Genomic DNA, 13,308 nt, shown 5'->3' with positions numbered 1-13,308 from the left:
AATACACTCCAGCAGGAACAATTTGAAGGGTAGAATTTTTTTTGAATAAACTGTACCTTTAATGGTCTCAATGCAAACTCATGGCCTCTAGTGATCCCCAAGTTTTATTAATGTAGCAAACCTTGAGAGCATTTGAGATAAGCAACAATAAGTACTTGTCTTACATGGGAATCACTGTTACATTAGAGAACTTGACTAGATCATTATTTACAATACAGATAGATTATAAGAGTTTATTTTGTATATATTCTGAGATGTGTGTATATTTGATGGATGTGGACCGTTGGTTACCTGAGCTATTTTGCCATCGTACAACTTAAAAATTCTCTTAACTGTCCTCTCCCCTACTTCATTTAAAGTTCTATTCTGCCCCCCTCTTTTCAGACACACTTCCCCCTTGTTACTTACTTGCTCCCTTTTTAGTTTCTCTCGCTTGCGGATCAGCTCAATCAAAAGCCTTGCTCTCTCGAGATCATGCCTAAGTTTCTGCCAGTACTTCAGCTCCTCCTTTACTGCCGAGGTCTGCTCATCCTGTTCCTTCTGGAGAGAAAATAATAAAATCAAATTAGAAGGAACCAAAATGGCTGTATATCAAGGATATTCTCTTGATGGGTGATTGACACCGATTCTTCAAATGTCACCTGATTAGACAATTCCAAATTAAGTAGGGGGTATAAGGAAAGGCAAATACATGACAGCACAAAGCAAATGAAGATATGCCTAGGAGTTGTGTTAGGAAAATCACATTCATCAAGAGATGTTAAATGTAAATAATATGTAAACAGAGACCATAGAGATGGTTTCCCCTAAAAAGGGTGTGAAGTATTTAACACACACTATCTATAACCATTTCATATTCTTACCAGTTCTGCACTCCTTTGAGATTGTAGGTGTGAATGTAACCTGCGAATAAGAGGAACACCATTCCTGGCATGCCTTTTAAGCAGCCAGTAGCTATGTAGATGTTGCATGAACTGAGTCTTCTTCTGCAGGCAAACTCCACTTGAAATTTTACTAAGCCTGTGGGAATACATAAAAGAGAAAGATAAGATTAACAAAAATATCATATAATGAGAAAGCTTAGTGAAATAGCTTTGTGTAGGGCCACATAATAAAGGAGGTAACCTAGAAGGCAATGGGAAATATGATTTAAAGAAATAGAAAACTTCTAGCATGCATATGAAGAGAGCAATTTTTAAATATTTACATTTTCAATTTCCTTGAAAAATTGTTATAGCTGTTTATTTTAACACTAACAGGAAGTGCAAATGAGCTTCAAGGACCGACTTCTCATTGGTGGACAGTGACATGCCTCACATGCAATAAAAAACGATTTTGTATTTGTATAGAAAAAAACATTACAAAAGTGTAATACATTTAAAATGCCCTCCTTTAGAAGCAACTAATAAAAAACATAATTTAGGTAAGAACTTACCTGATAAATGCATTTCTTTCATATTGGCAGGAGTCCATGAGCTAGTGACGTATGGGATATACAATCCTAGCAGGAGGGGCAAAGTTTCCCAAACCTCAAAATGCCTATAAATACACCCCTCACCACACCCACAATTCAGTTTAACGAATAGCCAAGTAGTGGTGTGATAAAATAAGGAGTAAAAAAGCATGCAAAGAGAGGAACTGGAAATATAATTGTGCTTTCATACAAAAATCATAACCATCAAAAAAAGGGTGGGCCTCATGGACTCTTGCCAATATGAAAGAAATTAATTTATCAGGAAAGTTCTTACATAAATTAGCTAGTGTATGGGATAGAAATACCCAAGATGTGGAAGACACAGAAGAGTCACTAGAAAGGGAGGGATAAAATAAAAACAGCTAATTCCGCTGAAAAAATTAAATCTCTCATAAATTTCAAGAAAAAAACTTAAATCATAAGCAGAAGAATTAAACTGAGACAGCAGCCTAAAGAACTTTTCTACCAAAGACTGCTTCAGAGGAAGCAAATACATCAAAATGGTAAAAACATAATTTATGCTTACCTGATAAATTCCTTTCTTCTGTAGTGTGATCAGTCCACGGGTCATCATTACTTCTGGGATATTACTCCTCCCCAACAGGAAGTGCAAGAGGATTCACCCAGCAGAGCTGCATATAGCTCCTCCCCTCTACGTCACTCCCAGTCATTCGACCAAGGACCAACGAGAAAGGAAAAGCCAAGGGTGAAGTGGTGACTGGAGTATAAATTAAAACAGAATTTATGTTTACCTGATAAATTACTTTCTCCAACGGTGTGTCCGGTCCACGGCGTCATCCTTACTTGTGGGATATTCTCTTCCCCAACAGGAAATGGCAAAGAGCCCAGCAAAGCTGGTCACATGATCCCTCCTAGGCTCCGCCTACCCCAGTCATTCGACCGACGTTAAGGAGGAATATTTGCATAGGAGAAACCATATGGTACCGTGGTGACTGTAGTTAAAGAAAATAAATTATCAGACCTGATTAAAAAAACCAGGGCGGGCCGTGGACCGGACACACCGTTGGAGAAAGTAATTTATTAGGTAAACATAAATTCTGTTTTCTCCAACATAGGTGTGTCCGGTCCACGGCGTCATCCTTACTTGTGGGAACCAATACCAAAGCTTTAGGACACGGATGAAGGGAGGGAGCAAATCAGGTCACCTAAATGGAAGGCACCACGGTTTGCAAAACCTTTCTCCCAAAAATAGCCTCAGAAGAAGCAAAAGTATCAAACTTGTAAAATTTGGTAAAAGTGTGCAGTGAAGACCAAGTCGCTGCCCTACATATCTGATCAACAGAAGCCTCGTTCTTGAAGGCCCATGTGGAAGCCACAGCCCTAGTGGAATGAGCTGTGATTCTTTCGGGAGGCTGCCGTCCGGCAGTCTCGTAAGCCAATCTGATGATGCTTTTAATCCAAAAAGAGAGAGAGGTAGAAGTTGCTTTTTGACCTCTCCTTTTACCGGAATAAACAACAAACAAGGAAGATGTTTGTCTAAAATCCTTTGTAGCATCTAAATAGAATTTTAGAGCGCGAACAACATCCAAATTGTGCAACAAACGTTCCTTCTTTGAAACTGGTTTCGGACACAGAGAAGGTACGATAATCTCCTGGTTAATGTTTTTGTTAGAAACAACTTTTGGAAGAAACCCAGGTTTAGTACGTAAAACCACCTTATCTGCATGGAACACCAGATAAGGAGGAGAACACTGCAGAGCAGATAATTCTGAAACTCTTCTAGCAGAAGAAATTGCAACTAAAAACAAAACTTTCCAAGATAATAACTTAATATCAACGGAATGTAAGGGTTCAAACGGAACCCCCTGAAGAACTGAAAGAACTAAATTGAGACTCCAAGGAGGAGTCAAAGGTTTGTAAACAGGCTTAATTCTAACCAGAGCCTGAACAAAGGCTTGAACATCTGGCACAGCTGCCAGCTTTTTGTGAAGTAACACAGACAAGGCAGAAATCTGTCCCTTCAGGGAACTTGCAGATAATCCTTTTTCCAATCCTTCTTGAAGGAAGGATAGAATCTTAGGAATCTTAACCTTGTCCCAAGGGAATCCTTTAGATTCACACCAACAGATATATTTTTTCCAAATTTTGTGGTAAATCTTTCTAGTTACAGGCTTTCTGGCCTGAACAAGAGTATCGATAACAGAATCTGAGAACCCTCGCTTCGATAAGATCAAGCGTTCAATCTCCAAGCAGTCAGCTGGAGTGAAACCAGGTTCGGATGTTCGAACGGACCCTGAACAAGAAGGTCTCGCCTCAAAGGTAGCTTCCAAGGTGGAGCCGATGACATATTCACCAGATCTGCATACCAAGTCCTGCGTGGCCACGCAGGAGCTATCAAGATCACCGACGCCCTCTCCTGATTGATCCTGGCTACCAGCCTGGGGATGAGAGGAAACGGCGGGAACACATAAGCTAGTTTGAAGGTCCAAGGTGCTACTAGTGCATCCACCAGAGCCGCCTTGGGATCCCTGGATCTGGACCCGTAGCAAGGAACTTTGAAGTTCTGACGAGAGGCCATCAGATCCATGTCTGGAATGCCCCACAGCTGAGTGACTTGGGCAAAGATTTCCGGATGGAGTTCCCACTCCCCCGGATGCAATGTCTGACGACTCAGAAAATCCGCTTCCCAATTTTCCACTCCTGGGATGTGGATAGCGGACAGGTGGCAGGAGTGAGACTCCGCCCATAGAATGATTTTGGTCACTTCTTCCATCGCTAGGGAACTCCTTGTTCCCCCCTGATGGTTGATGTATGCAACAGTTGTCATGTTGTCTGATTGAAACCGTATGAACTTGGCCCTCGCTAGCTGAGGCCAAGCCTTGAGAGCATTGAATATCGCTCTCAGTTCCAGAATATTTATCGGTAGAAGAGATTCTTCCCGAGACCAAAGACCCTGAGCTTTCAGGGATCCCCAGACCGCGCCCCAGCCCATCAGACTGGCGTCGGTCGTGACAATGACCCACTCTGGTCTGCGGAATGTCATCCCTTGTGACAGGTTGTCCAGGGACAGCCACCAACGGAGTGAGTCTCTGGTCCTCTGATTTACTTGTATCTTCGGAGACAAGTCTGTATAATCCCCATTCCACTGACTGAGCATGCACAGTTGTAATGGTCTTAGATGAATGCGCGCAAAAGGAACTATGTCCATTGCCGCTACCATCAACCCGATCACTTCCATGCACTGAGCTATGGAAGGAAGAGGAACGGAATGAAGTATCCGACAAGAGTCTAGAAGCTTTGTTTTTCTGGCCTCTGTCAGAAATATCCTCATTTCTAAGGAGTCTATTATTGTTCCCAAGAAGGGAACCCTTGTTGATGGAGATAGAGAACTCTTTTCCACGTTCACTTTCCATCCGTGAGATCTGAGAAAGGCCAGGACAATGTCCGTGTGAGCCTTTGCTTGAGGAAGGGACGACGCTTGAATCAGAATGTCGTCCAAGTAAGGTACTACAGCAATGCCCCTTGGTCTTAGCACAGCTAGAAGGGACCCTAGTACCTTTGTGAAAATCCTTGGAGCAGTGGCTAATCCGAAAGGAAGCGCCACAAACTGGTAATGCTTGTCCAGGAATGCGAACCTTAGGAACCGATGATGTTCCTTGTGGATAGGAATATGTAGATACGCATCCTTTAAATCCACCGTGGTCATGAATTGACCTTCCTGGATGGAAGGAAGAATAGTTCGAATGGTTTCCATCTTGAACGATGGAACCTTGAGAAACTTGTTTAAGATCTTGAGATCTAAGATTGGTCTGAACGTTCCCTCTTTTTTGGGAACTATGAACAGATTGGAGTAGAACCCCATCCCTTGTTCTCTTAATGGAACAGGATGAATCACTCCCATTTTTAACAGGTCTTCTACACAATGTAAGAATGCCTGTCTTTTTATGTGGTCTGAAGACAACTGAGACCTGTGGAACCTCCCCCTTGGGGGAAGCCCCTTGAATTCCAGAAGATAACCTTGGGAGACTATTTCTAGCGCCCAAGGATCCAGAACATCTCTTGCCCAAGCCTGAGCGAAGAGAGAGAGTCTGCCCCCCACCAGATCCGGTCCCGGATCGGGGGCCAACATTTCATGCTGTCTTGGTAGCAGTGGCAGGTTTCTTGGCCTGCTTTCCCTTGTTCCAGCCTTGCATTGGTCTCCAAGCTGGCTTGGCTTGAGAAGTATTACCCTCTTGCTTAGAGGACGTAGCACTTTGGGCTGGTCCGTTTCTGCGAAAGGGACGAAAATTAGGTTTATTTTTTGCCTTGAAAGGCCGATCCTGAGGAAGGGCGTGGCCCTTACCCCCAGTGATATCAGAGATAATCTCTTTCAAGTCAGGGCCAAACAGCGTTTTCCCCTTGAAAGGAATGTTAAGTAGCTTGTTCTTGGAAGACGCATCAGCCGACCAAGATTTCAACCAAAGCGCTCTGCGCGCCACAATAGCAAACCCAGAATTCTTAGCCGCTAACCTAGCCAATTGCAAAGTGGCGTCTAGGGTAAAAGAATTAGCCAATTTGAGAGCATTGATCCTGTCCATAATCTCCTCATAAGGAGGAGAATCACTATCGACCGCCTTTATCAGCTCATCGAACCAGAAACATGCGGCTGTAGCGACAGGGACAACGCATGAAATTGGTTGTAGAAGGTAACCCTGCTGAACAAACATCTTTTTAAGCAAACCTTCTAATTTTTTATCCATAGGATCTTTGAAAGCACAACTATCCTCTATGGGTATAGTGGTGCGTTTGTTTAAAGTGGAAACCGCTCCCGCGACCTTGGGGACTGTCTGCCATAAGTCCTTTCTGGGGTCGACCATAGGAAACAATTTTTTAAATATGGGGGGAGGGACGAAAGGAATACCGGGCCTTTCCCATTCTTTATTAACAATGTCCGCCACCCGCTTGGGTATAGGAAAAGCTTCTGGGAGCCCCGGCACCTCTAGGAACTTGTCCATTTTACATAGTTTCTCTGGGATGACCAACTTGTCACAATCATCCAGAGTGGATAATACCTCCTTAAGCAGAATGCGGAGATGTTCCAACTTAAATTTAAATGTAATCACATCAGGTTCAGCTTGTTGAGAAATGTTCCCTGAATCAGTAATTTCTCCCTCAGACAAAACCTCCCTGGCCCCATCAGACTGGGTTAGGGGCCCTTCAGAAACATTATTATCAGCGTCGTCATGCTCTTCAGTATCTAAAACAGAGCAGTCGCGCTTACGCTGATAAGTGTTCATTTTGGCTAAAATGTTAATTGTTGCATAGTAAGGAGTATTGGCGCGCTAGATGTACTAGGGGCCTCCTGAGTGGGCAAGACTCGTGTAGACGAAGGAGGGAATGATGCAGTACCATGCTTACTCCCCTCACTTGAGGAATCATCTTGGGCATCATTGTCATTGTCACATAAATCACATTTATTTAAATGAATAGGAATTCTGGCTTCCCCACATTCAGAACACAGTCTATCTGGTAGTTCAGACATGTTAAACAGGCATAAACTTGATAACAAAGTACAAAAAACGTTTTAAAATAAAACCGTTACTGTCACTTTAAATTTTAAACTGAACACACTTTATTACTGCAATTGCGAAAAAACATGAAGGAATTGTTCAAAATTCACCAAATTTTCACCACAGTGTCTTAAAGCCTTAAAAGTATTGCACACCAAATTTGGAAGCTTTAACCCTTAAAATAACGGAACCGGAGCCGTTTTGAACTTTAACCCCTTTACAGTCCCTGGAATCTGCTTTGCTGAGACCCAACCAAGCCCAAAGGGGAATACGATACCAAATGACGCCTTCAGAAAGTCTTTTCTAAGTATCAGAGCTCCTCTCACATGCGACTGCATGCCATGCCTCTCAAAAACAAGTGCGCAACACCGGCGCGAAAATGAGGCTCTGCCTATGCTTTGAGAAAGCCCCTAAAGAATAAGGTGTCTAAAACAGTGCCTGCCGATATTATTATATCAAAATACCCAAATAAAATGATTCCTCAAGGCTAAATATGTGTTAATAATGAATCGATTTAGCCCAGAAAAAGTCTACAGTCTTGATAAGCCCTTGTGAAGCCCTTATTTACGATCATAATAAACATGGCTTACCGGATCCCATAGGGAAAATGACAGCTTCCAGCATTACATCGTCTTGTTAGAATGTGTCATACCTCAAGCAGCAAGAGACTGCTCACTGTTCCCCCAACTGAAGTTAATTGCTCTCAACAGTCCTGTGTGGAACAGCCATGGATTTTAGTGACGGTTGCTAAAATCATTTTCCTCATACAAACAGAAATCTTCATCTCTTTTCTGTTTCTGAGTAAATAGTACATACCAGCACTATTTCAAAATAACAAACTCTTGATTGAATAATAAAAACTACAGTTAAACACTAAAAAACTCTAAGCCATCTCCGTGGAGATGTTGCCTGTACAACGGCAAAGAGAATGACTGGGGTAGGCGGAGCCTAGGAGGGATCATGTGACCAGCTTTGCTGGGCTCTTTGCCATTTCCTGTTGGGGAAGAGAATATCCCACAAGTAAGGATGACGCCGTGGACCGGACACACCTATGTTGGAGAAAAAATATTTACCTGCCTTAAAAAACAGGGCAGGCCGTGGACTGATCACACTACAGAAGAAAGGAATTTATCAGGTAAGCATAAATTATGTTTTCTTCTGTTAAGTGTGATCAGTCCACGGGTCATCATTACTTCTGGGATACCAATACCAAAGCAAAAGTACACGGATGACGGGAGGGATAGGCAGGCTCTTTATACAGAAGGAACCACTGCCTGAAGAACCTTTCTCCCAAAAATAGCCTCCGATGAAGCAAAAGTGTCAAATTTGTAAAATTTGGAAAAAGTATGAAGCGAAGACCAAGTTGCAGCCTTGCAAATCTGTTCAACAGAGGCCTCATTCTTGAAGGCCCAAGTGGAAGCCACAGCTCTAGTAGAATGAGCTGTAATTCTTTCAGGAGGCTGCTGTCCAGCAGTCTCATAAGCTAAACGAATTATGCTACGAAGCCAAAAAGAAAGAGAGGTAGCGGAAGCTTTTTGACCTCTCCTCTGCCCAGAGTAAATGACAAACAGAGAAGACGTTTGTCGAAATTCCTTAGTTGCCTGTAAGTAAAATTTTAGAGCACGGACTACATCCAGGTTGTGCAGTAGACGTTCCTTCTTTGAAGAAGGATTTGGGCATAAAGAAGGAACAACAATCTCTTGATTGATATTCCTGTTAGTAACTACCTTAGGTAAGAACCCAGGTTTAGTACGCAGGACTACCTTATCCGAATGAAAAATCAAATAAGGAGAATCACAATGTAAGGCTGATAATTCAGAGACTCTTCGAGCCGAGGAAATAGCCATTAAAAATAGAACTTTCCAAGATAACAACTTTATATCAATGGAATGAAGGGGTTCAAACGGAACGCCCTGTAAAACATTAAGAACAAGGTTTAAACTCCATGGTGGAGCAACAGTTTTAAACACAGGCTTAATTCTGGCCAAAGCCTGACAAAAAGCCTGGACGTCAGGAACTTCTGACAGACGTTTGTGTAACAGAATGGACAGAGCTGAGATCTGTCCCTTTAATGAACTAGCAGATAAACCCTTTTCTAAACCTTCTTGTAGAAAAGACAATATCCTAGGAATCCTAACATTACTCCAAGAGTAACCTTTGGATTCACACCAATATAGGTATTTACGCCATATCTTATGGTAAATCTTTCTGGAACAGGTTTCCTAGCCTATATTAAGGTATCAATAACTGACTCAGAAAATCCACGTCTTGATAAAATCAAGCGTTCAATTTCCAAGCAGTCAGCTTCAGAGAAGTTAGATTTTGATGTTTGAAGGGACCCTGTATCAGAAGGTCCTGTTTCAGAGGTAGAGACCAAGGTGGACAGGATGACATGTCCACCAGGTCTGCATACCAAGTCCTGCGTGGCCACGCAGGTGCTATTAGAATCACTGATGCTCTCTCTTGTTTGATTCTGGCAATCAATCGAGGAAGCAACGGGAAGGGTGGAAACACGTAAGCCATCCTGAAGTCCCAAGGTGCTGTCAGAGCATCTATCAGGACTGCTCCTGGATCCCTGGATCTGGACCCGTAACGAGGAAGCTTGGCGTTCTGTCGAGACGCCATGAGATCTATCTCTGGTTTGCCCCAACGTCGAAGTATTTGGGCAAAGACCTCCGGATGAAGTTCCCACTCCCCCGGATGAAAAGTCTGACGACTTAAGAAATCCGCCTCCCAGTTCTCCACTCCCGGGATGTGGATTGCTGACAGGTGGCAAGAGTGAGACTCTGCCCAGCAAATTATCTTTGATACTTCCATCATAGCTAGGGAGCTTCTTGTCCCTCCCTGATGGTTGATGTAAGCTACAGTCGTGATGTTGTCCGACTGAAACCTGATGAACCCCCGAGTTGTCAACTGGGGCCAAGCCAGGAGGGCATTGAGAACTGCTCTCAATTCCAGAATGTTTATTGGCAGGAGACTCTCCTCCTGACTCCATTGTCCCTGAGCCTTCAGAGAATTCCAGACGGCACCCCAACCTAGAAGGCTGGCGTCTGTTGTTACAATTGTCCAGTCTGGTCTGCTGAATGGCATCCCCCTGGACAGATGTGGCCGAGAAAGCCACCATAGAAGAGAATTTCTAGTCTCTTGATCCAGATTCAGAGAAGGGGATAAGTCTGAGTAATCCCCATTCCACTGACTTAGCATGCACAGTTGCAGTGGTCTGAGGTGTAAGCGTGCAAAGGGTACTATGTCCATTGCCGCTACCATTAAGCCGATTACCTCCATGCATTGAGCCACTGACGGGTGTTGAATGGAATGAAGGGTGCGGCAAGCACTTTGAAGTCTTGTTAGCCTGTCCTCTGTCAGGTAAATCTTCATTTCTACAGAATCTATAAGAGTCCCCAGGAAGGGAACTCTTGTGAGTGGAACGAGTGAACTTTTCTTTTCGTTCACCTTCCATCCATGTGACCTTAGAAATGCCAGCACTAACTCTGTATGAGACTTGGCAGTTTGAAAGCTTGAAGCTTGTATCAGAATGTCGTCTAGGTATGGAGCTACCGAGATTCCCCGCGGTCTTAGTACCGCCAGAAGAGCACCCAGAACCTTTGTGAAGATTCTTGGAGCTGTAGCCAATCCGAATGGAAGAGCCACAAACTGGTAATGCCTGTCTAGGAAGGCAAACCTTAGGTACCGATAATGATCTTTGTGAATCGGTATGTGAAGGTAAGCATCTTTTAAATCTACAGTGGTCATGTATTGACCCTCTTGGATCATAGGTAAAATTGTCCGAATAGTCTCCATCTTGAACGATGGAACTCTTAGGAATTTGTTTAGGATCTTTAAGTCCAGGATTGGTCTGAAAGTTCCCTCTTTTTTGGGAACCACAAACAGATTTGAGTAAAACCCCTGTCCCTGTTCCGATCGTGGAACTGGATGGATTACTCCCATTAACAAGAGCTCTTGTACGCAGCGTAGAAACGCCTCTTTCTTTGTCTGGATTGTTGACAATCTTGACAGATGAAATCTCTCTCTTGGAGGAGAGTATTTGAAGTCCAGAAGGTATCCCTGAGATATTATCTCTAGCGCCCAGGGATCCTGAACATCTCTTGCCCAAGCCTGGGCGAAGAGAGAAAGTCTGCCCCCCACTAGATCCGATCCCGGATCGGGGGCCCTCAATTCATGCTGTTTTAGGGGCAGCAGCAGGTTTCCTAGTCTGCTTGCCCTTGTTCCAGGACTGGTTAGGTCTCCAGCCTTGTCTGTAGCGAGCAACAGCTCCTTCCTGTTTTGGTGCAGAGGAAGTTGATGCTGCTCCTGCTTTGAAATTACGAAAGGAACGAAAATTAGACTGTCTAGTCTTGGCTTTGGCTTTGTCCTGAGGCAGGGCATAGCCTTTACCTCCTGTAATGTCAGCGATAATCTCTTTCAACCCGGGCCCGAATAAGGTCTGCCCTTTGAAAGGTATATTAAGCAATTTAGACTTAGAAGTAACATCAGCTGACCAGGATTTTAGCCACAGCGCCCTGCGTGCCTGAATGGCGAATCCTGAATTCTTCGCCGTAAGTTTAGTAAGATGTACTACGGCCTCCGAAATGAATGAATTAGCTAGTTTAAGGACTCTAAGCCTGTCCGTAATGTCGTCCAGAGTAGCTGAACCAATGTTCTCTTCCAGAGACTCAATCCAGAATGCCGCTGCAGCCGTGATCGGCGCAATGCATGCAAGGGGTTGCAATATAAAACCTTGTTGAACAAACATTTTCTTAAGGTAACCCTCTAACTTTTTATCCATTGGATCTGAAAAAGCACAGCTATCCTCCACCGGGATAGTGGTACGCTTAGCTAAGGTAGAAACTGCTCCCTCCACCTTAGGGACCGTTTGCCATAAGTCCCTTGTGGTGGCGTCTATTGGAAACATTTTTCTAAATATCGGAGGGGGTGAGAACGGCACACCGGGTCTATCCCACTCCTTAGTAACAATTTCAGTAAGTCTCTTAGGTATAGGAAAAACCTCAGTACTCGTCGGTACCGCAAAATATTTATCCAACCTACACATTTTCTCTGGTATTGCAACTGTGTTACAATCATTCAGAGCCGCTAACACCTCCCCTAGTAATACACGGAGGTTTTCCAGTTTAAATTTAAAATTTGAAATATCTGAATCCAGTCTGTTTGGATCAGAACCGTCACCCACAGAATGAAGTTCTCCGTCCTCATGTTCTGCCACCTGTGACGCAGTGTCTGACATGGCCCTAATATTATCAGCGCACTCTGTTCTCACCCCAGAGTGATCACGCTTACCTCTTAGTTCTGGTAATTTAGCCAAAACCTCAGTCATAACAGTAGCCATATCCTGTAATGTGATTTGTAATGGCCGCCCAGATGTACTCGGCGCTACAATATCACGCACCTCCCTCTGAGCGGGAGATGTAGGTACTGACACGTGAGGCGAGTTAGTCGGCATAACTCTCCCCTCGTTGTTTGGTGAAATTTGTTCAATTTGTACAGATTGACTTTTATTTAAAGTAGCATCAATACAGTTAGTACATAAATTTCTATTGGGCTCCACTTTGGCATTGCAACAAATGACACAGGTATCATCCTCTGAATCAGACATGTTTAACACACTAGCAAATAAACTTGCAACTTGGAAATACAATTCAATTAGAATAATATTAAAACGTACTGTGCCTTTAAGAAGCACAGAAGATCTATGACAGTTGAAAATTAATAAATTGAAACAGTTATAGCCTCAATCCTTGTAAACAACACAACTTTAGCAAAGGTTTAATCCCATTAGCAAAGATAACAAATTCTGAAAGCAGGAAACAAATTACAGAATAAACGTTTTTTATCTCAGTCAAACTATAATTCTCACAGCTCTGCTGAGAGAAATTACCTCCCTCAAAATAAGTTTTGAAGACCCCTGAGCTCTGTAGAGATGAACCGGATCATGCAGGGAATACAATGAGTTGCTGACTGAAATATTTGATGCATAGTAAAAGCGCCAAAAAACGGCCCCTCCCCCTCACACACAGCAGTGAGGGAGAACAGAAACTGTCAGAAAAACAGATTAAGCAACTGCCAAGTGGAAAAATAGTGCCCAAACATTTATTCACACAGTACCTCAGCAAATGAAAACGATTTTACATTCCAGCAAAAACGTTAAACATAATCTCTAGTTATTAAACAGCTTTATGTATTTCTTACAGTGTAATTCTAGTGAAGTACCATTCCCCAGAATACTGAAGTGTAAAGTATACATACATGACATTATATCGGTATGGCAGGATTTTCTCATCAATTCCATTGTCAGAAAATAAAAACTGC

General features: G+C 43.1%; 1 protein-coding gene across 3 annotated transcripts in view; it reads right to left on the bottom strand.

The window, feature by feature from the left end:
• Nucleotides 1–13,308, bottom strand: part of BRPF3 (bromodomain and PHD finger containing 3) — a 222,169-nt gene that overhangs the window by 160,339 nt on the left and 48,522 nt on the right. For all 3 annotated transcript variants that reach the window (XM_053706812.1, XM_053706811.1, XM_053706814.1), the window contains 2 exons: nucleotides 864–1,020; nucleotides 409–540 (listed from right to left, as the gene is read on the bottom strand). In XM_053706812.1, coding sequence (XP_053562787.1) covers nucleotides 409–540; nucleotides 864–1,020 — 289 coding nt within the window. The remainder of the gene's footprint in view (nucleotides 1–408; nucleotides 541–863; nucleotides 1,021–13,308) is intronic.

Source organism: Bombina bombina, chromosome 3 (genome assembly GCF_027579735.1).
Source record: "Bombina bombina isolate aBomBom1 chromosome 3, aBomBom1.pri, whole genome shotgun sequence".
Lineage (NCBI taxonomy): Eukaryota > Metazoa > Chordata > Amphibia > Anura > Bombinatoridae > Bombina > Bombina bombina.
The sequence above is the reverse complement of the archived record's forward strand: the minus strand, read 5'-3'. Positions and strand labels throughout refer to the sequence as shown.